Here is a 19,845-nt window from a genome sequence, read left to right on the forward strand (position 1 = left end):
GTCTCCACCCCCCCAACCTTAGATCCTTTGTCAGAGGTGATGATGGCAGCTCCCAGGGCTGCTGAGAAAATTGCATTCTCTTGCCTCAGCCTCCCAAGTAATTGGGACTACAGGCAACTACTACAACGCCCGGCTAATTTTAGAGACAGGGTCTCACTCTTGCTCAGGCTGGTCTCGAACTCCTGAGCTCAGGCAATCCACTCACCTCAGCCTCCTAGAGCGCTGGGATTACAGGCATGAGCTACCATGACTGGCCTTTTAAAATTTTTTTGTAGAGATGGGGTCTCCTTCTTGCTCAAGCTGGTCTTGAACTCCTGACCTCAAATAATCCTCCCACCTCAGCCTCCAAAAGTGCTAGATTTTTCATTAAGCAGTCAGGAGAAAGCAGGCCTTCAATTTCCTTAGCCAAATCTCTAATTTCTTCTCTCACGTGGTCCACCTGCCACAAAATACTAATATAGAAACATAATTCAGCCAAGTTTTTTGCCATTTTTTAATAAGAATGGACTTTTTCTTCAGTTTCCAGTAATATGTGCCTCATACTCATCTGAGACATCATTGGAATGGTCTCTACCATCCATATTTACCAACATTCTGGGTTTTGTTTTTTTTCCCCCCTGTTAATCAGGCCTAGGCGAGTTTTGAGCTCACCACCTCTGGTGTGCAGGACCAGCATGCTAACCACTGAGCTCCAGGCCAAGCATTTTTCTACCAACACTCTGTTCAGGTTCACTGAGGATGGTGTTCTTTAAGAAGACTGAGGCTTTCTCTGTAGCTGTCCTCTTTTCTCTCAGGGGCGTCACTGGAGTCTGTGGATGGAAATGTCAGCTTTTTCTAGCATGTACCTCAAAACTGTTCTAGCTGCTACCTATTACCCAATTCTAAAGCTGCATTTTTAGGTATCTGTTATGACAGCATCCTACTCCTGGCACCAATTTCTGACTTAGTTCACGCAGGCTGCTGAAACAGAACACCGTAGAGTAGGTGGCTTATAACAAAGAATACATCTTTTCTTTCTTTCTTTTCTTTTTTTGAGTTGGAGTCTCTAGCTGTTGCCTTGGGTAGAGTACTGTGGTGTCATAGCTCACAACAACCTCCAATTAGGTTCAAGCAATCCTCTTTTCCTCAGATTTTTTTCTATTTTTAGTAGAGATGGGGTCTTGCTCTTGCTCAGGCTGGTCTCGAATCTGTGAACTCTAGTATCCACCTGCCTTTTCCTCCCAGGGTGCGAGGATTACAGGCGTGAGCCACCACTCCCAGTCTCTTTTTTTTTTTTGTAGAGACAGAGTCTCACTTTATGGCCCTTGGTAGAGTGCCGTGGCCTCACACAGCTCACAGCAACCTCCAGCTCCTGGGCTTAAGCGATTCTCTTGCCTCAGCCTCCCGAGTAGCTGGGACTACAGGTGCCCGCCACAGCACCCGGCTATTTTTTTGTTGCAGTTTGGCCGGGGCTGGGTTTGAACCCGCCACCCTCGGCATATGGGGCCGGCGCCCTACTCACTGAGCCACAGGCGCCGCCCCGGTCTCTTTTTTTTTGAGAGAGAGATCTCACTCTGTTGCCCTGGGTACAAAGAATGTGCACTGTCACCGCTCACAGCAACCTCAAACTCCTGGGTTCAAGTGATCCTCTTGCTTCAGCCTCCCAAGTAGCTGGTATTATAGGTGCCAACCATAACGCCTGGCTAGTTTTTCTATTTTTTAGTAGAGACCGGGTCTAGCTTTGGCTCAGGCTCGTTTCAAACTCCTGAGCTCAAGCAATCCACTCACCTTGGCCTCCCAGAGTGCTAGGATTACAGGTGTGAGCCACTGTGCCTGGCCAGAAATATATTTCTTATAGTTAAGGAGGGCAGCAGTCCTAGATCAAAGCACTGGTAATATCTGGAGAGGGCCGGCTTCCTCATTCCCACGTGGCCGTTCTCTCATTGTCCCCTCACATAGTGGAAAGGCCCAGGGCCCTTTCTGGGGCTTCCTTTTATAAGGGTACCAATCCGACCTATGAGAGCTCTGCCCTCCTAATCTAAACACCTCTCAAAAGCCTTACCTCCAAATACATTAGGTTTTAACATGAATTTGGTGGGAACACAAATGTTCAGTCTATATCAAGGAGGCAGATAACTAATCAAATAATTTCATTTGTTATTATAAAGTATGCTGAGTGCTGTAAAAAAGAAGCAGAGTTTCTGGGAGTGGGTGGAAACCCCATTTCTTCTTGGGGGCAGTCAGGAAAGGGTCCACTGGGAATGCTGCAGATGCGCGATCTGAAGGGTAAGCAGAAAAGATTTCAGGGAAGTCCTGGGGAGAGGATGAGTATTCCAGACAGGACACCATGTACAAGGTCGCTTCCTTTATATGAGGCCTCGTCCCCTTCTTTAAGCCTTAATCCTTGCCCAATTGTCTGACTGGGGGTGACATAAAATTCATTATCTGCAAGAAGTTTACATTCAGACCCTAGGACAAGGCCTTCAGAGTTGGCACATAGTTAAGTGCTTAGAAAATGAGGCAGAGGGGCAGGGCTTCAACTAGCTCCTACACCTGAGAGTATCCTTTCCCGTGTCACCTCCCGGAACCCTAAAGGCCTCAGTGTTCTCCCAACAGAGCATTAAAGACTGAGCTCTCAGCTCTCCTGCCTCTGGCCATGTGTACAACAGGTTCCACCAGACAGAGCCAGTGCTCCTGTGCTACCACTGGCAGACCTACCACGCAGAAGACGTCCTGAGCATGGCCAAGTACAAGAACCAGTTCTTCGGGACCTCCTCCTACAATGGGGACATCCTCTTCTGGGACACCGATGCATTCAAGCCCACCTTTAAGTTCAATGCTTCTCAGAGCCCTTCGCCTTTGCCTCCCAGGAGGGTATGCTCAGCAGGAGTGCATTCTCCACTCAGCTGCGGGCCAGAATCCTGTAGTTCATGGGGGGCAGGAAGCACCCTGGAAAGTAAAGAGAGTGGTGTGACTTGTTCTGGTAGGTAGCTGTTTCTATAATCATCCTCACTGGACAGATGAGAAGATTAAGGCACAGAGAGGTTAAGCACCTTGCCTAAGATCACACAGCCAACAGGGGTGGATGCAAACTCAGGCAGCCTGACTGCAGAGGCTGGTGGTGCTAGTCCTGTCCTCATTAGTAGATTACTCATCCTTGAAGGCAGCTCACATCTTACCTATTGCTGTTGCACATTTCTGCTCTGGGCTCACTGGGCTCATGATAGGGACTTGGGAAACATGTACAGTCTCTGAATTACCATATCTAAGCAGGTTAAAGCAGGAAGGGACCTTAGGGGTCACCTCATTCAGTGATTTTCCAAATGTGTTGGGGAGAGATGCTTGGAAGGTATTGCAGGGGTGGGGGTGGGGATCTGGTGAGTGGCGCTTCCCCCCAAATAGCGTAGCTTTTTATCTATTTTTTACTTTAGTGCTTCCCTTGAGATTAAAAACAACCTCAGAAAGATTTGGAAACCACTGTCTGTTTTACAGATGGGGAGACTGAGTTCCACAAGGGAGCAGTGTCCTGCCTATGGGTACTCAGGGCATTCACATCTGGCCCAGGGCTGGGTTTATAAGCTCTGGTCTGATGCCTTTAAGGGTGCTGGGTTTCTGAGAAGCCCTGGGGAGGCTGGAGGGCCCCATAGAGTTGAATCTCCCTCCAGGACGGTGGGGTGCCCTAGCAGCTGCTCTCTCCCGGCACAGGTGGGAGACATGAACAAACGCCTGGTTGAGAGCCACAGGCCCAGCAAACCCTGTATAGAGGAGGAGAAATGGGCATATAAGGCCCCCAAGAAGTTCCTTGGCTCCGGCGCCAGGACTGCGACCAACGCCAATCTGAGGCGGAACCTGATGTCAGCCCCCCCGGTGATGAGACCTGAGAGAGTCAAGGGGCCAGAGAGGCCTGTGTCCCAGCAGGTGGGAGAAGAGCCTAAGCAGGGACTGACCTCACTCTCCAGCTGCCTGTATTCATGGGTTGTGTGTTTGTTTTATTTTGTACAGGCACTTTTTCCAGAGTGCCTTTTGGTCCAAGTACTGCAGTCTGGGGTAGGGTATACCCCTGTTTTAGTCCCACTGCATCTAACCCACTCTGTTGCCTTTGGCCGGGGCACATCCTGTCCTAGAGCATGGCAATAGCCGGGCCCCATACAGTCTGAAAGCTTAGAGGTAGGACCTAAAGGGAATACAGCCCCGAAACCTAAAACTGGATATTAGATCCTGGGCTGCGTTCTCTGCAAGCTCAAGTCTCTTGCCCTAGGCCAGGTTCAGAGGTGAGCCATGGAGACAGGCTCTGAAGGTCTGAGGCCCAGACTCACGCAAACCACATTCCTCCTCTGGGGCCTCATCTCTGCCCCAAGATTAACCCTCCAATGAATGACTGGCAGTTGTGTTTTGGGGCAGCAGGAGCAGTTAGCTACTCTCCCTGCCCCAGGAAAAGGCCTTGGACTTCTAGTAGCGAGTAGAATATTCCAGCAACTAGGGCAGTAGGCTCTGGTGTGATCCCAGGGGAGCCAGTCAAATTGTTGCCCAGCTAAAGTCTGATTCCCATTCCGGAAGTTGAGCACACAGTAACTGCCATGGTCTAACGTGGTCTGGTAGGATGTAATTCTGCTGTAAGATGTATTCACTTTATCATAGGACACTCCTGCCGTCTTTGAAGTGTCAGGATCACATCACTGCTTTCAGATCTTTCTAGAGCAGCAGTTCTCAACCTGTGGGTCGTGACCCCTTTGGGGGTTTCCTGCATATCAGATATTTACATTATGATTCATAACAGTAGCAAAATTACTGTTATGAAGTAGCAATGAAAATAATTTTATGGTTGGGGGTCACCACAACATGAGGAACTGTATTATAGGGTTGTGGCATTAGAAGGTTGAGAACCACTGTTCTAGAGTAATAGATATATATGACGTTCTGTCCTCACTTTTAATCCTCTTCCAGGACAAAGAAGGGCATTCCCCAAAGGCAAACTCAAGCCGCTGTCTCAGACAGCAAAATTTGCCAGTAACTCAAAATGGAGATTTCCCAATCTTCGAGTGTCTTAAAGCTCAGTACCCACCAGACACCTGCTGTGCTTTCCACAGGGTGGAATATTTACTCAGGGGTCCCGGGCAGCTGTTCATTTGTCATCTGCCTCTGATATCTCATCCCCATGGGAGCCTCCTTGTGACCTGGGAGGCCCATTTTTCTTTCCAGAAACAGTCCAGCGCTGGTGCATGCAGGCAGCTAGGCAAGTCCCGTGGCCGACAGGCTGCAATCCCAGGGGTTAACGTGAGAAAAGAGGAATCCCAGAAAGTGTTGCTGCAGTCGGGAGCGTCATCCAGCACGATGTCGTCATCGTCATTGTCGCCATTGCCGTTGTTGTCATCATCATCTTTGTCGGTGGAGAAGGTTGGCTGTGCTCAGCCAGGGAGTGGGCAGTCAGAAGGGGCTGGGGGGCCTGGGCTAGGGGAGTAAGCAGTGCCCCCTCGTGCTTGGGAGTGCTGGGCTGGGAGGCAGGAGAAGTGGCATTTCTAGAATCCACTGTTAGAAAGGGAGTGCATTTGAGTGGGGTGATCGGTTCCTCTCTGTTCTTCTCTCCCCATCCTGTACCTTTCCCTGGGCTGACCCCAGACAGTCACCCCAGAGTGATAGTCACTCCCCCTCCTGAGTATACACACCATGGTGGAGTTAGGGTGTGGCAGGCCTGTCCCATCACCCAGCTCCAGAGACATGGGACTTGAGAACCCCCAGAGAGGGGTCCTGGGCCCATGTGGTGGACAGCAGGGAGGGGCCGCACGTTCTCTTCTTTCAGGTTCTGCATGTTCTTCCTTCCCTTTTAAAAAGTACCTTAAAAACTTTTTAAAAAGTAATAATGCTAATTAATTAAAAAAAGAATGCAAGAGTGTGTAAGGAAAAAATAAAGGTCGCCTGTGTGCTGCTCATCCCACTCCCCACCACTTGGAGCAGGAGCAGTCACGGCTACTTGGTTTGAGCCTTTGTGCATTTTTTTAGACCAGTGATGTAAAATGATAGCTGTATCCTGCCCTTTGCTTTTTAATTTATGTATGTATCCTGGATATACTTTCATGTTGGTACTTTAGATTCATCTTAGACTTCTAACAATTCCAGGGTGCCACATACTTTGGGTATATCATGAATTCTTAAGCCAGTCTGATACTGACGACATACAGGTTAGTTCCAGTTTTTAGCTTTTAGGGGCAGCACTGCGTTGAACATCCTTGTACACACGTTTCGGCACACTAGTGTGAGTATACTGAAAGGATGGGTTCTGGGAAGCAGAACCCCAGCAGACCCTGTCTCTTTAAATCTGTGAACCGTGGCCTGCGGTTATGAACCCTTGCCAGCTACTGTGGATTCGCAGATTTAAAGAGACAGGGTCTGCTGGGGTTCTGCTTCCCAGAACCCATCCTTTCAGTATACTCACACTAGTGTGCCGAAACGTGTGTGCAAGGATGTTCAGTGCAGTGCTGCTGTGAAAAGCTAAAAACCGGAAGGAGGGTGATCTAGGCAGAAGGAACAGCCAGCACAAGGCTGGCCTGGGAGAGCTTCCTTGGAATGTTCAAGACAGAGCACTTCTCTCCCCATTTCTCTGTCTGAGGCACTCTCTTTAATTACAAGGCAATACATGTCCGTCATTAAAAAAAAAAAAGCACCTCTCAAGCTTTATAGGAGTGATAAAGTGAAAGAATGTCTCTGTCCCCAGCCTGCCAGAGGTAACTATGACATAGTAAGACATGGGTAGCCTTCTGGACTTTTTCCATGCATATATAAGTACATACATGTATGATCACATACATGTAAATACAGATACTTATTTCCACCAAATAGTATCATATGGTGTATATTATTCTGCAACTTGCTCTTATAGACACCTCTTCATGACTGTGTGTAGGGCAGCAGGGTTCCTCTTGCCAGCCCTGTAATGTCCCGGGGGTGCTGTCCAGGGTCTGTCCAGCCATCTGCTATTGATAATTTCTAGGTTTTGCCTCTATAACTGTCATTGCAGGCCGGGCCCAGTGGCTCACGCCATAGCATCATTGTAGTTCACAGCAACCTTAAACTCTTGGGCTCAAGCGATTCTCTTGCCTCAGCCTCTGAAGTAGCTGGGACTACAGGTGCTGCCACAATACCTGGATAGTTTTTCTATTTTTAGTAGATACAGGGTCTTGGTCTTGCTCAGGCTGGTCTTGAACTCCTGAGCTCAAGAAATGCACCTGCCTTGGCCTCCCACAGTGCTAGGATTAGGCGTGAGCCACCACACCCAGTTGGTGGTTTTTTTTAAATTATTTTTTGGTAGAGACCAGATCTCACTATGTTGCCCAGGCTGCTGAACTCTTGGCCTCAAGGAATCCTCCTGCCTCTGCCTCCCAATTAAGGTCGTTTTTTTGAAGTTCAGTTAATTCTTCTATGGCACTCTACCTAGGGCAACAGGGTGAGACTTTGTCTCAATACCCCCTCCAAACAAATAAACAAGCAACAAAAAAATCAGCTCGACATGGTGGTGTGTGCTTATAAGTCCCAGCTATTCCCTCAAGAGGTTGAGACAGGTGACCCTTGAGCTCAGTTCAAGTACAGACTAGGCAACATGGCAAGACCTCATCTCTCATGACTTATCTGGTCTCAGGCCACAGCTTCAGTTTGCTCTGCCACCGGGCTCCCCTGTACTGGCCTCTGTGGCTGAGCCAAGTGTGATGAGGGACCTTGGTTTTCTTTTTTTGTAGTGTCATTATATGACTTTGGTATCAGGATAATGCTGGCCCATAGAATGAATTAGGAAGTGTTACCTCTTCAGAATTTTGGAAAATTTGGAGAAGGATTGGTATTCTTCTCTAAATGTTTGGTAGAATTTACCAGTGAAACCATCAGGTCCTGGTGTTTGACCCTGGCACCTGGGCCGATGGGGAGTCAGTTGAGTATCTTACTTTGGACTTCTGTAAAAATAAGAATAATCAAGATTTGTTTGATGTTGTTGGTAACATGTTTTGGGGACACATAAGCCATCACACCATTAAGTTCTGAGTTAGCAGCAGTGAGGAAGCCTCTGTTTTCCGCTTCCCAGCCTGATTTGCTAGAACATGGTGACTGTGCTCTCAGCCTCGCGCAGGGTGCTGGACTTTCTTCCCGTGCTTGCCACGCAGAATAACTTCCCACTGTGGCCCCCACGTGGGCCACAGCAGTGGCATGTAAGACAGAAGTGTGCAAAGGGGGGATTAGCAAAGGGTGTAATTAAAGTGAGACTCGGACAAGAATTTGAATAAAATGCTTCCTTGATGATTGGCTGGAATTGTGGGTATTTCACTAAAAATATATAAGAGGAATAAGTTCCTTCTTTAAATTGCCTTGAGTTGAGTTAAAGGTCTTAAAAAATCTTGTTTGAGCCTTATGTCAATCGAATTTGTGTGTCTTCATTCAATGAACATTTCTTGATCATTTCTTGTGTGTCAGGTAATGTTGTATTAATAGTTACTGAGGACAAAGTAGTAAATAAAAAAGACACAAATCACTGCCCCCTAGTCGCATAACCCAGCATGATGCTCCTTGTCACCAGCTGGGTAGGAAAGAAGGAATACCATTACTATTCTCATTGGGTACCCGGGAAATTAGGGGACTAGTGGGTGTGGTGAGTTTCCCCGGTCCCCCAGCCCTGCTGAGCCAGGCCCACCTCTCTCCCACAGATCATCTTCCTGCAGACCAGACCTTGCCTGCCACACACAGCTGCCCTGCTGAGCAGCTGTAGCAATGGCTACATCTATGCCTGGTCCATCCATGCAAAAGGAGGCCTGTTGGGGAGGTTCCCTGTGGACCTCAAAGGCGATGGAGATATTGTCGTGGGTGCCATGGCCACTGACAAAAATGACTGGATCCTCATCACAGGGGATTGCAAAGGACAAATCAAGGTGAGAAAAAACTGGCATTAAGATTGAGTGGCTAGGCTTGGTGCCTATGGCTCAATAGGCTAAGGCGCCAGCCACATACACCTGAGCTGGCGGGTTTGTATCCAGCTCAGACCCGCCAAACAACAATGACAGCTGCAACCAAAAAGTAGCCGGGTGTTGTGGCGGGCGCCTATAATCTCAGCTACTTGGGAGACGGAAGCAGGAGAATCATTTGAGCCCAGGAGTTGGAGGTTGCTGTGAGCTGTGATGCCACAGCACTCTACCCAGGGTGCCAGCTTGAGGCTCTGTCTCAAAAAAAAAACAAAAAAAAAGATTGAGTGGCTAATGCCAGCCAAGCTTTGGCCACCTCTTTGCTGCACATGGCATTTGCCTAGTTCCTGCTTTCTCTGGGTACTGGTTTCATTTACAAAGTGCTGGGAGGAAGAAAGCCTCTCCTCTTCTGTACACTGGGTGAAACGAGGGAGGGCTTAGTGAGGAAAGGCCCCCAGGAAGCCTTCCCCAGGAAATCCTGTGCTCTGTCATTGTCCTCTGACTCCTTCATCTCCAGCCGTGCGGCTAATCTGTGACCAGCTGTCTCAGGAAGTGCTTTGTGGTAAGAAATGAGGCAGGAGTATCTTGTCCTACTAGCCAAGGAGTCTGGCCTAGAAGATCCCTAGATCCTGGGCTTAGGTGTCTCAGAGGTGGAAGTAAGAGCTGCCCCCCAAGTAAAGAGGAAAGTCTTGGGGGAGCCCACAGAGTTAGGTGAGGTGAGGTGGGGTCTGGGTTAAGGGGTGCTGGGCCACTAACCTACATTTTGTGCCTAGATCTGGGACATCAAGGATTACTGTGTATTCTCCGACCAGCTGGCCTCCCAGTTCAGTGGAGCTAAGGGCAGCTCTGAAACAGAGAACAAGTTTCGGGTCTTAATTCCTCCACAACCTGGGATCAACTTCTCGCGCGTTCCCTTGGATGAGAAAGAGGTAGGAAGATTACTGGACAGTTGCTCAAAGTGCCTGTGAGTCCCACTCATGAGCTAAGGCCATGTTCCTGTACTGAGATTATGAGCTTTCATGTGTCCTATTTGTGGTTGTCTGGCTGATGTGGGAAAATCTTCATTAACCATATCAAATACATGCACATGTACACACACACAGAGGCTTAACCTTCCAGAAGCTTTGCAACACGGACTCTCAAGTCATGAAATATTTGTGTATTTTCTTGAATAGGCAATACATTACATGGATCAAAAATCACTTGCTATTTCCCTGATGAGTAATGAAGTTGAGCATCTTTTTATTAGCTATTAGGAAAATGCACATTAAAGCCAGAGTGCTCTACCACTACACATAGTGCAACTCACCAGAGGGGCTGAAACTGAAAAAACAGGCAATACCAAATGTTGGTAGAGTTGCAGGTCAACGGGAACTTCCGCTGCGGGTCAGAATGTGCACTGGCATACAGCTGACCTTTGAACAACACATGTCAGTGTAAGTGCAGATGTTTTTCAACCAAATGGAGGTTGAAAATGCATTAAAAGATACGAGTAAGATAGCCGGGCGTTGTGGCGGAAGCCTGTAGTCCCAGCTACTCGGGAGGCTGAGGCAAGAGAATCGCTTAAGCCCAGGAATTGAAGGTTGCTGTGAGCTGTGTGAGGCCACGGCACTCTACCGAGGGCCATAAAGTGAGACTCTGTCTCTACAAAAAAAAAAAAAAAGATATGAGTAAGAATGTAATGTAATTACTATTTGTAATACTGCCATAGTAGAAACAACCCAAATACCCATCAGTGTCGACTGGAAAAATAAATTGTGGGCTGACAATTAAGCACAGTGCTTACGGCACCAGCCACATATACTGAAGGTGGCAGGTTCAAACCCGGCCTGGGCCAATTAAACAACTGCAACAAAAACCAGCCAGGCGTTGTGGTGGGCACCTGTAGTCCCAGCTACTTGGGAGGCCGAGGCAAGAGAATCACTTAAGCCCAAGAGTTTGAGGTTGCTATGAGCTGTGATGCTACAGCACTCTACTGATGGCGACATCATGGGACTCTGTCTCAAAAACAAAAACAAAACAAAACTGTGGTATATATACACTGCAGAAGAATATCTGGCTCTGGAAATGAATGGTCTACCATCTACTCACTACAACATGGGCAACTCTTGAAACAATTTTAGCAAAAGTCAGATACAGAAGAGTATATATTCTGAGGAAAATCAAGGCCCGGAAAGGCAAATAATTCTTCCTCTCTCCTTTTTTTTTTTTTTTGGTTGCTGTTGTCATTTTTTCGCTGGCCTTGGGTTTGAACCTTCCAGCCTTCATGTGCATGGTTGGCGCCGTACCCGCTGTGCTACAGGCAAGAAGCCTTCCTCTTTCCTGTCTTAGTTCATGTCATAAACGTTCATTATTCCAAAAAAAAAAAAAAGAAAAAAACAAGAAGAGTATATATTGTTATGTTGTATAGTTCCCTTCATATAAAGTACAAAGACAGACAAAACAAACCTATTCTATTAGAAGTGATTCTTCTCTTGTGTGGGGGGTGAAGTGGCTGACGGGAGTCATGAGGCAGACGGGGGAGGGTTGGCGATGCTCTGCTTCATTATCTGGGTTTGATCATGCAGTCATGTTCAGTTTGTAAAAATGTATTCAGTGGTGCTTTTGTGATAAGTACAATTACTTATGTGTATATTACACATCAAGGAAAGCGTAAAAAAATCAGGCAGTATAAAAAGGCTTAACATGAAGAATCTAAGTCCCCTTCCTTCCCCCCCACAAAGCAGTTCTTGCTTCCTGGAGTAAACACTTCTACTGATTTTTGTTATTCTTCCGGTTATTTATGCAAACACATGTATGAAGTTATTTTTATCCAAAGGTAGCATGCATTATACATTGGTATTCACCTTGCTTTTCTTACTCTATATCTCGGAGACCTTTCCATAGCAGTACATTATTTTTATTTTTTAATTTTTTTTTGAGACAGAGTCTCACTATGTTGCCCTCAGTAGAGTGCAATGGAATCACAGCTCACAGCAACCTCAAACTCTTGGGCTTAAGCGATTCTCTTACCTCAGTCTCCTGAATAGCTGGAACTACAGGCACCTGCCACAATGCCCAGCTCTTTTTTGGTTGCAGTTGTTATTGTTGTTTAGCAGGCCTGGGCCGGGCCACCTTCAGTGTACGTGGCCGGCGCCCTACTCACAGAGCTACGGGCGCCGAGCCAGTACGTCATTTTTTATAGCTGTGTGGCAAGCCATAGGATATGTTATTGATATGATCCCTTCTTAAAGAAAATTTTTAAAATTTTACAAGTGATTAGTGAATGTTTTTTCACACATGTGAAAACCATGTCTGTAGGGTAAATTCCTAGAAGGGGGATTGTTAGGTCAAAGAATTACATGTATTCAGTGGTGCTTTTGTGATAAGTACACAAAAGTACAAAATTTGCAATTGTGAAAGCCATTTTGCAGTCTTTGGTGCCTTTTGAATCTCTGCACAAATATATTATACTCATTCTAGTTTTGATATGGAGAGAATTTCATGGTATTCAAATAGTTGGGAACTAGTCACCCAGGCAGTGAGTATAAGAGGAATTTATAATATTAATACAATCACTGTAATAACATTTGTTCACTGCTCACAGGGTTTTGGGGGGTGGGATAAGTGCTTTATGTATGTTGTCATTAATCTCCGTAATGACTCCTGTGAGAGATGTTATTTTTTAGATGAGGAAGTAAAAAAAACTGAAGAGCTGGAGGGACTCGTCTAAGCTCACGTAAGGTGCAGGTGTGGTGACTACACCCAGGTGTGTCTGACTCCAGAAACTGTGTTCCTGACCATCTACCCTTAATTATACATATGAAATGGTTGTGATTATATTATATATGTGTATAACATGAATTTCCTATATCATCAAATATTCCTTTAGTTTTATAAATGTTATTTTATATTGGCAGACCATAATTGTATATATTTACGACGTACAATGTGATGTTTTGATATTTGTACACATATAGAATGATCAGATCAAGCTAATTAACATTTATCTGCCACCTCACCTACTTCTCATTTTTTTATTTGGAGTCATTTGGAATTTACTCTATTAGTTACTTTGAAGTATACAATACTTTATCATTGAATGTAGGCACCCTACTGTGCGTTAGATCTCAAAGCTTATTCTCCTTGTCTACCTGAAACTTTGTACCTGTAATTCCAGCTACTTGGGAGGCTGAGGCAAAAGAATCACATGAACCCAAGAGTTTGAGGTTGCTGTGAGCTATGATGTCATGGCACTCTACCAAGGGTGACAAAGTGAGACTCTTTCTCAAAAAAAAAAAAAAATTCTTTTTTACAGATCTTTTTCTGTTTGTAGTTTATTTGCATATCTAGTAATTTGTCCCAAGGAAAGAGTATGTAAAGAACATAAGCCTTTTTAAGGCCTTTAATGTGTACTGTCAAACTGCACTCCTGAAGGCTTATACATTTTTGCCCTTCGTTAGCTTTCGTTTGCTTTATCCGAGACAACACAAGGTGTTTATTAGTGGTATTCATCTGTGGCTACCCTGTGTCTATTAGAGTACCTTGCTTTCTTTTTTTTTTTTTTGAGACTGAGTTTTCACTTTGTCGCCCTCAGTAGAGTGCCGTGGCATCATAGTTCACAGCAACTTCAAACTGTTGGGCTCAGGTGATCCTCTTGCCTCAGCCTCCTGAGTAGCTGGGACTAGAGGTGCCCACCATAATGCCCGGCTATTTTGTTTTTAGAGATGGGGCTCTCACTCTGACTCAGGCTGGTCTCAAACTCCTGAGCTCAGGCAATCCACCCACCTCTGCCTCCCAGAGTGCTGGGATTATAGGCATGAGCCACCAAGCCCGGCTAAGAGTACCTTGCTTATAGAAGACATTCAATAAATATTATAAACATCCAAAGTGAAGAAAAACTTTTTGGTTGATTTTTAGATGCAAACCTTTTTGATTTTAATTAAAATGTCTTTGCTTATTAGTGATGTTGACATCTTTCCTTCTTTTGCTGGCCACGTATATTTTTGTGAATTGCTTCTTATGTCCTTTGCCTTTCTCTCTTTCCTTCTTTCCTTCTTTTTTTCCTTCCTTCCTTCCTTCCTTCTTCTTTTTTTCTTTCTTGCCTGGGCTAGAGTGTGGTGGTATCATCATTGCTCACTGCAATCTTAAACTTCTGGGCCCAAGCAATATTCCTGCCTCAACCTCCTGAATAGTGGGGACTACAGACATATGCCACTATGCCTGGTTGATTTTTTCTATTATTTTATAGAGACAAGGTGTCCCTGTGTTGCTGAGGCTGGTCTCAAACTCTTGGCCTCTAGTGATCCTCCTGCCTTGGCCTCCCAAAGTGCTGAGATTGCAGGCGGCAACTACCACACTTGGCCTCCTTTGCCTACTTTTCTATTGTAGTAACCATCTTTTATAAATAATATAAAATCATTTCAAATTTATTAAAAGATTAATTCATCATCTATCATATTATTGCAAATATTCCCTCCCCCCCGGATTTGTCATTTGCCTGCTAATTTTATGTATGTTTTTAAAATTACAATATATTTTTTCGTCAGTTCTTTTTCCCAAAGAGATATTTTCTATTGCCTATTGCTTTCTTATTCAGAGATAAGATAAACATTCACTCATGTTTTTCTCTTAGATGTTTTATGATTTCATTAAAAATAAATCTTCAGTGCTTCTGGCGTTCATTTTGTTGTAAAATATAATATATTGACCTCTCTTAGTACTTCCTCAAGTGTCCAGTTCTGCTAATTGAGTCACACTTTCTATTACTTTGATCATACCCCAAAGTTTTACATACATTGGGTTTCTGAGCCCTCTCTTATCTTCTGTTGTTCTGTTTAAAGTTTGTATTATTCTGACTTTCCATTCTTGAATATGGTTGAACAAGTCCCCCTTCATTAATCATGTTTAATTTCAAGTTCAGTGGAGCTTTATTCTCATCGTATAATGTGATACATCACCCCCTTGCTAACCCTATTCTTCTCCCAGTGCCCAGCTGAGACACTTGGGAAGCAGATCTGGGCTGACGTCCTGGCCTCATCACTCTCTAGCTATGTGGCCTTGGGCTGGTTGGTAAACATCTCTGACTCTCATTCTGTCCTCTGTAAGATGGTGAGAATCATCCACATCCTGTAAGGTTGCGACGTTCAGCAGTACTTGGTAAACAATACAGCCATATGTAAATTCTTTTTATGGTTTTACCTAAGGGGCCAGTAAGGGCTGGAGAAGTGCTGGGACCTACTTAGGGTCACAAGCAAGTTAATGTGGAATGTGTTCAGAACTAGAGCCCTGGCCAGCATCACAGGGCCCTCCAAGCAGGCTGTGCCTTCTGATGAGCCTGTGTGGTGGCCGTGCTATGAGTGGTTCTTTACTGTCCTCTATAGGTTGTAGCTGGCCAGACCATCTCCCTGGTGCCCCCTCTGCTCCTGATTACCTGGAAGGCCCATTTGGATAGTGTGGCAGACGTCCTGTATGTGGACAGCTTCCAGCTGGTGATCAGTGCTGGCCAGGACCAGAACGTCAAGGCTTGGAAAGTCTCCGGTAAAGCCATCGGTATGAGTCCTGCTAAAGCTCAGCCACACCCCATGGTCCTGCTTGTCCCTGTCACTGTTAGAACATAAAACTAGCATGAACCTCACACCCTGTGGGGACAGGGTGTGGGCCACAGCAGCTGCCTTTGCACGAATAGTACAGGAGGTGAGTCTGCCCGCTTGTCCGCTCAGCAGTCTGTCCATCTACCCATTGTCCATTCACCCATCCATCCAACATTATTTGACTTTGCATATTTTTGTAAATCATATATCTGATAAGGTATATTTCTATTTTTTAAAAAATAAACTTAATTGTTACATTATACATGAAGAAAAATGCACAAATCCAAAAGTGGTCAGATCAGTGAATTTTCAGAGAGTAAAACTATGCCCATCTAGTCACCCTCCATATCAAGAAACCATTAGTACAGCCACTACGGAAAACGGTATGGAGATTCTTCAAAAAATTAAAAATAGGCAGTGCCTGTAGCTCAGTGGGTAGGGCACCAGCCACATACACTGAGGCCTGTGGGTTCAAATACAGTCTGGGCCAGACAAACAACAGTGACAAGTGCAGCATAAAAATACCCAGGCGTTGTGGCAGGCGCCTGTAGCCCCAGCTACTTGGGAGGCTGAGGCAAGAGAATCGCTTGAGCCCAAGAGTTTGAGGTTGCTGTGAGCTGTGACACCACAGCACTCTTCTGAGTGTGACATAGTGAGACTCTGTCTCAAAAAAAAGAAAAATTAAAGATAGAACTACCATACTACCCAGCAATCCCACTGCTGGAAACGAAATGACTATGTCACAAGAGACAGCTGCAGCCTCATGCTTAGTGTAGCATGATTTACAATAGGCAAGATGTGGAATCAACCCAACTGTCCAAAAATGCAAGAATGGATAAAGAAAACGTGGTACATATTCACAGTGGAATTCTACTCAGCCATAAAAAAGGATGAAATTGTGTCATTTGAGACCGGAAGACATCATGTTAAGTGAAATAAGCCAGGAACACAAAGACAAATACCACATAATCTCAGTGAACTGTGGAGCTAAAAAAAAAAAAAATGAGTTGATATGGTGGATTTCCCAGGAGCAGGGAGTGGATAGGGGTGACCAGAGACTGGGGAGAGAGTGGTCAGCGGGTACAAAGTTACAGTCAGGAGAATAAGTTCTGGCATTCCACAGCATAGAAAGTGAAGATGGGTAGTGATAAGGTACTGTATGTAACAAAATAGCCCAAAGAGGGGCTTTTGAATCCTCTCCCACGAAGAAACGATAAATGCAAGAGATAATTGAAACACTAAATTTCCTGATTTGATCATTATACAATATATATGCATCAAAACATCAAATTATGTCCTATAGATTGTACAATCACGATGTGTCAATTAACAAAAAAGAAGCTGAAGGGCGGCGCCTGCGGCTCAGTGAGTAGGGCACCAGCCCCATATACTGAGGGTGGCAGGTTCAAACCTGGCCCCAGCCAAACTGCAACAATAACAAAAAATAGCCGGGTGTTGTGGCGGGCGCCTGTTGTCCCAGCTACTCGGGAAGCTGAGACAAGAGAATCGCCTAAGCTCAAGAGCTGGAGGTTGCTGTGAGCTGTGATGCCATGCACTCTACCAAGGGTGACAAAGTGAAATTCCTACAAAACAAAACAAAACAAACCAAAACAAATAAAACCAAAACAAACAAACAAAACAACTCTGCTTTGGGGCCGTGCCTGTGGTTCAAAGGAGTAGGGCGCTGGCCCCATATGCTGGTGGTGGCCAGTTCAAACCCAGTCCCGGCCAAAACTGCCAAAAGAAAAAAAAAAAAAAAGAAGCTGAAACCAGCACTCCAGGGGTTTCCTGAGTGCTTTTGTCATACAGCAGATCTCTAGAACTCTGGCAACTTGCATGACTCAAACTATATCCACTGAACAGCAGCTCCCTGTTCCCTCTCCCTCCAACCACCATTTCTGTTTCTAAGAGTTTGATTCTTCATATAAGTGCAGATAGTGCAATATTTGTCCTTCTGTGACTAGCTTCTTTCTTTGAGCATAATGTTCTTAAGATTCATTCATGTTGTAGCCTATTTCCTTCTCTTTAAAGGCTGTACTTCTTTTTAAAGGCTGAATAATATTCCATTCAATACATTCTCTTTACCCATTCTTCTCTTGGACATTAGGAAGTTTTTACATCTTGGCTATTGTGAATAATGCTGCAATGACCAAGGATGTCTCTTTGTGATTCTGTTTGCAATTGTTTTGGATAGATACCCAGGAGGGGACTCCTGAATCATATGGTAGTTTATTTTCAATTGTTTGAGGAACTCCTGTGCCATTTTACATTCCCATGATCCATGTGTAGGGGTTTCAATTTCTTGTCATTTTTTTTTTTTTTGATAGTAGCCACTCCAATGGGTCTGAGGTGACACCTCATTGTGGTGGTGGTGGTGGTTATCATTTTTTTGACATAGAGTCTAGCTCTGTTGCCTGGGCTAGAGTAGTGCCATGGTATTAGCTTAGCTCACAGCAACCTCAAACTCCTGTGCTTAAGTGATCCTCCTGCCTCTGCCTCCCAAGTAGCTGGGACTACAGGTGCCTGCCAGAATGCTTGGCTAATTTTTCTATTTTTAATAGAGATGGGACCTCACTCTTGCTCAGACGGGTCTCAAACTCCTGAGTTCAAATGATCTTCCTGTCTCAGCCTCCCAGAGTGCTAGGATTACATGTGTGAGCCACCACACCAGGCCCTCATTGTGGTTTTGATTTGCATTTCCTTTATGATTAATGACATTGAGCAGTAGTTTTTTCTTTTCCTTGCTGAATATTATTCCACTTCCTCAGCCTCCTGAGTAGCTGGGAAAGTGTCTGCCATGATGCCTGGCTAGTTTATATATATATATTTTGTAGTAGAGATGGAGTCTCACTCTTGCTGAGGCTGGTCTCAAACTACTGAGCTCAAGCAATCCACCTACCTTGGCCTCCCAGAGTCCTAGGATTACAGGTGTGAGCCACCATGCCCAACTCCTGTATATCCATTAAAATATTTTTATAGTTGAGTTATGTTTTGTTTTTAAAAAATTTTTATTTTTATTTTTTATACTTTTTGAGACAGAATCTCTCTCAGTTGCCCTGGATTAAGTACCAAGGCATCATTGTAGCTCACAGCAACCTCAAACTCTGAGGCTCAAGCAATGCTCTTGCCTCAGCCTCCTGAGTGGGGACTACAGGCACCCACCATAATGCCCAGCTAATTTTTTGGTCTATTTTTAGTAGAGACAGGGTCATGCTCTTGCTCAGGCTGGTCCCGAATTCCTAAACTCAAGTAATCCACCCATCTTTACCTCCCAGAGTACTAGGATTATAGGTGTGAGCCAGTGCCCAGACAATTTCTCCTTCATTTAATAGAAAAACAATTTTCTTAGATGCAGTATTTTTGAGTGACAGGTTTCTTTTTCTTTCAATATAGCATTCTACTCCCTTATGGCCCAAAGTTTCTGTTGAGAAATCTTCTGATAGTCTTATGAGGGTCCTCATGTATAAGACAAATAGCTTTTCTCTTGCTACTTTTGAAATTCTCTCTTTGTCTTTGACCTTTCACAATTTGATTATAATATGTCTCACCGTGGACTTCTTTGTATTTATCCTGGTTGGAATCCCTTGAGCTTCTTGAATCCAGATGTTCTTTTGAGATTTGAGAAGTTTTTAGCCATTATTTTTTAAATAAGCTTTACCCCTTTCTCTCTCTCTCTCTTCGATATTCCCATAATGTGTATGTTAGTCTACTGGATAGTGTCCCATAAATACCTTAGGCTTTCTTCACTTTTCATTCTTTTTTCTCCTCTACTGAATAATTTCTAATGACTCTGATATTTAAACTTTGTAAGAAATTGCCAAAATGTATTTTTTGCATTTCCATCTCTGTACCCATTTTCTTAGATGCAGTATTTTTGAGTGACAGGTTTCTTTTTCTTTCAATATAGCATTCTACTCCCTTATGGCCCAAAGTTTCTGTTGAGAAATCTTCTGATAGCAATCTTCTGATAGCATCAGCATTTTGTATGTGGTCTACTATTTTAAACTTTAATGATTTACAATTAGTCAGAGATTGCAATATTCCTCTCTCAATAATTTATATCAGAAGTCCATAGAAAATAGCTTAATTTTTAATGTTTATTAAATTTTACACATATACATTTTTACATATATTTGAATATTACTTTTATCATCTAATTTTTACAACGGCCATGGTTTTTCTTTGCCCTTTTCTTTCTTTTTCTACATTTCACTGCATTAATTACTTTTCATTATTTCCCTCTGTCCCTTACCAGTTTGGATTGTACACTCTCTTTTGTTTTGAGTGGGTAATTTTGAAGTTTTCTTATCTAATTTTCTAAGAAAGACTAAAGTCATGTCTTTACTTTCTCTTGAGCAAGA

The 19,845-nt window shown here is 44.5% G+C and overlaps 1 protein-coding gene across 1 annotated transcript in view; it reads left to right on the plus strand.

The window, feature by feature from the left end:
- The window catches only part of EFCAB8 (EF-hand calcium binding domain 8), a 70,097-nt gene that overhangs the window by 45,103 nt on the left and 5,149 nt on the right, over window positions 1-19,845 (plus strand). The window contains exons 17-22 of the mRNA XM_053573750.1: window positions 2,649-2,853; window positions 3,685-3,897; window positions 5,179-5,435; window positions 8,642-8,882; window positions 9,686-9,841; window positions 15,275-15,443. Of these exons, the coding sequence (XP_053429725.1) occupies window positions 2,649-2,853; window positions 3,685-3,897; window positions 5,179-5,435; window positions 8,642-8,882; window positions 9,686-9,841; window positions 15,275-15,443 (1,241 nt within the window). The remainder of the gene's footprint in view (window positions 1-2,648; window positions 2,854-3,684; window positions 3,898-5,178; window positions 5,436-8,641; window positions 8,883-9,685; window positions 9,842-15,274; window positions 15,444-19,845) is intronic.

Source organism: Nycticebus coucang, chromosome 21 (assembly GCF_027406575.1).
Source record: "Nycticebus coucang isolate mNycCou1 chromosome 21, mNycCou1.pri, whole genome shotgun sequence".
Classification (NCBI taxonomy): domain Eukaryota; kingdom Metazoa; phylum Chordata; class Mammalia; order Primates; family Lorisidae; genus Nycticebus; species Nycticebus coucang.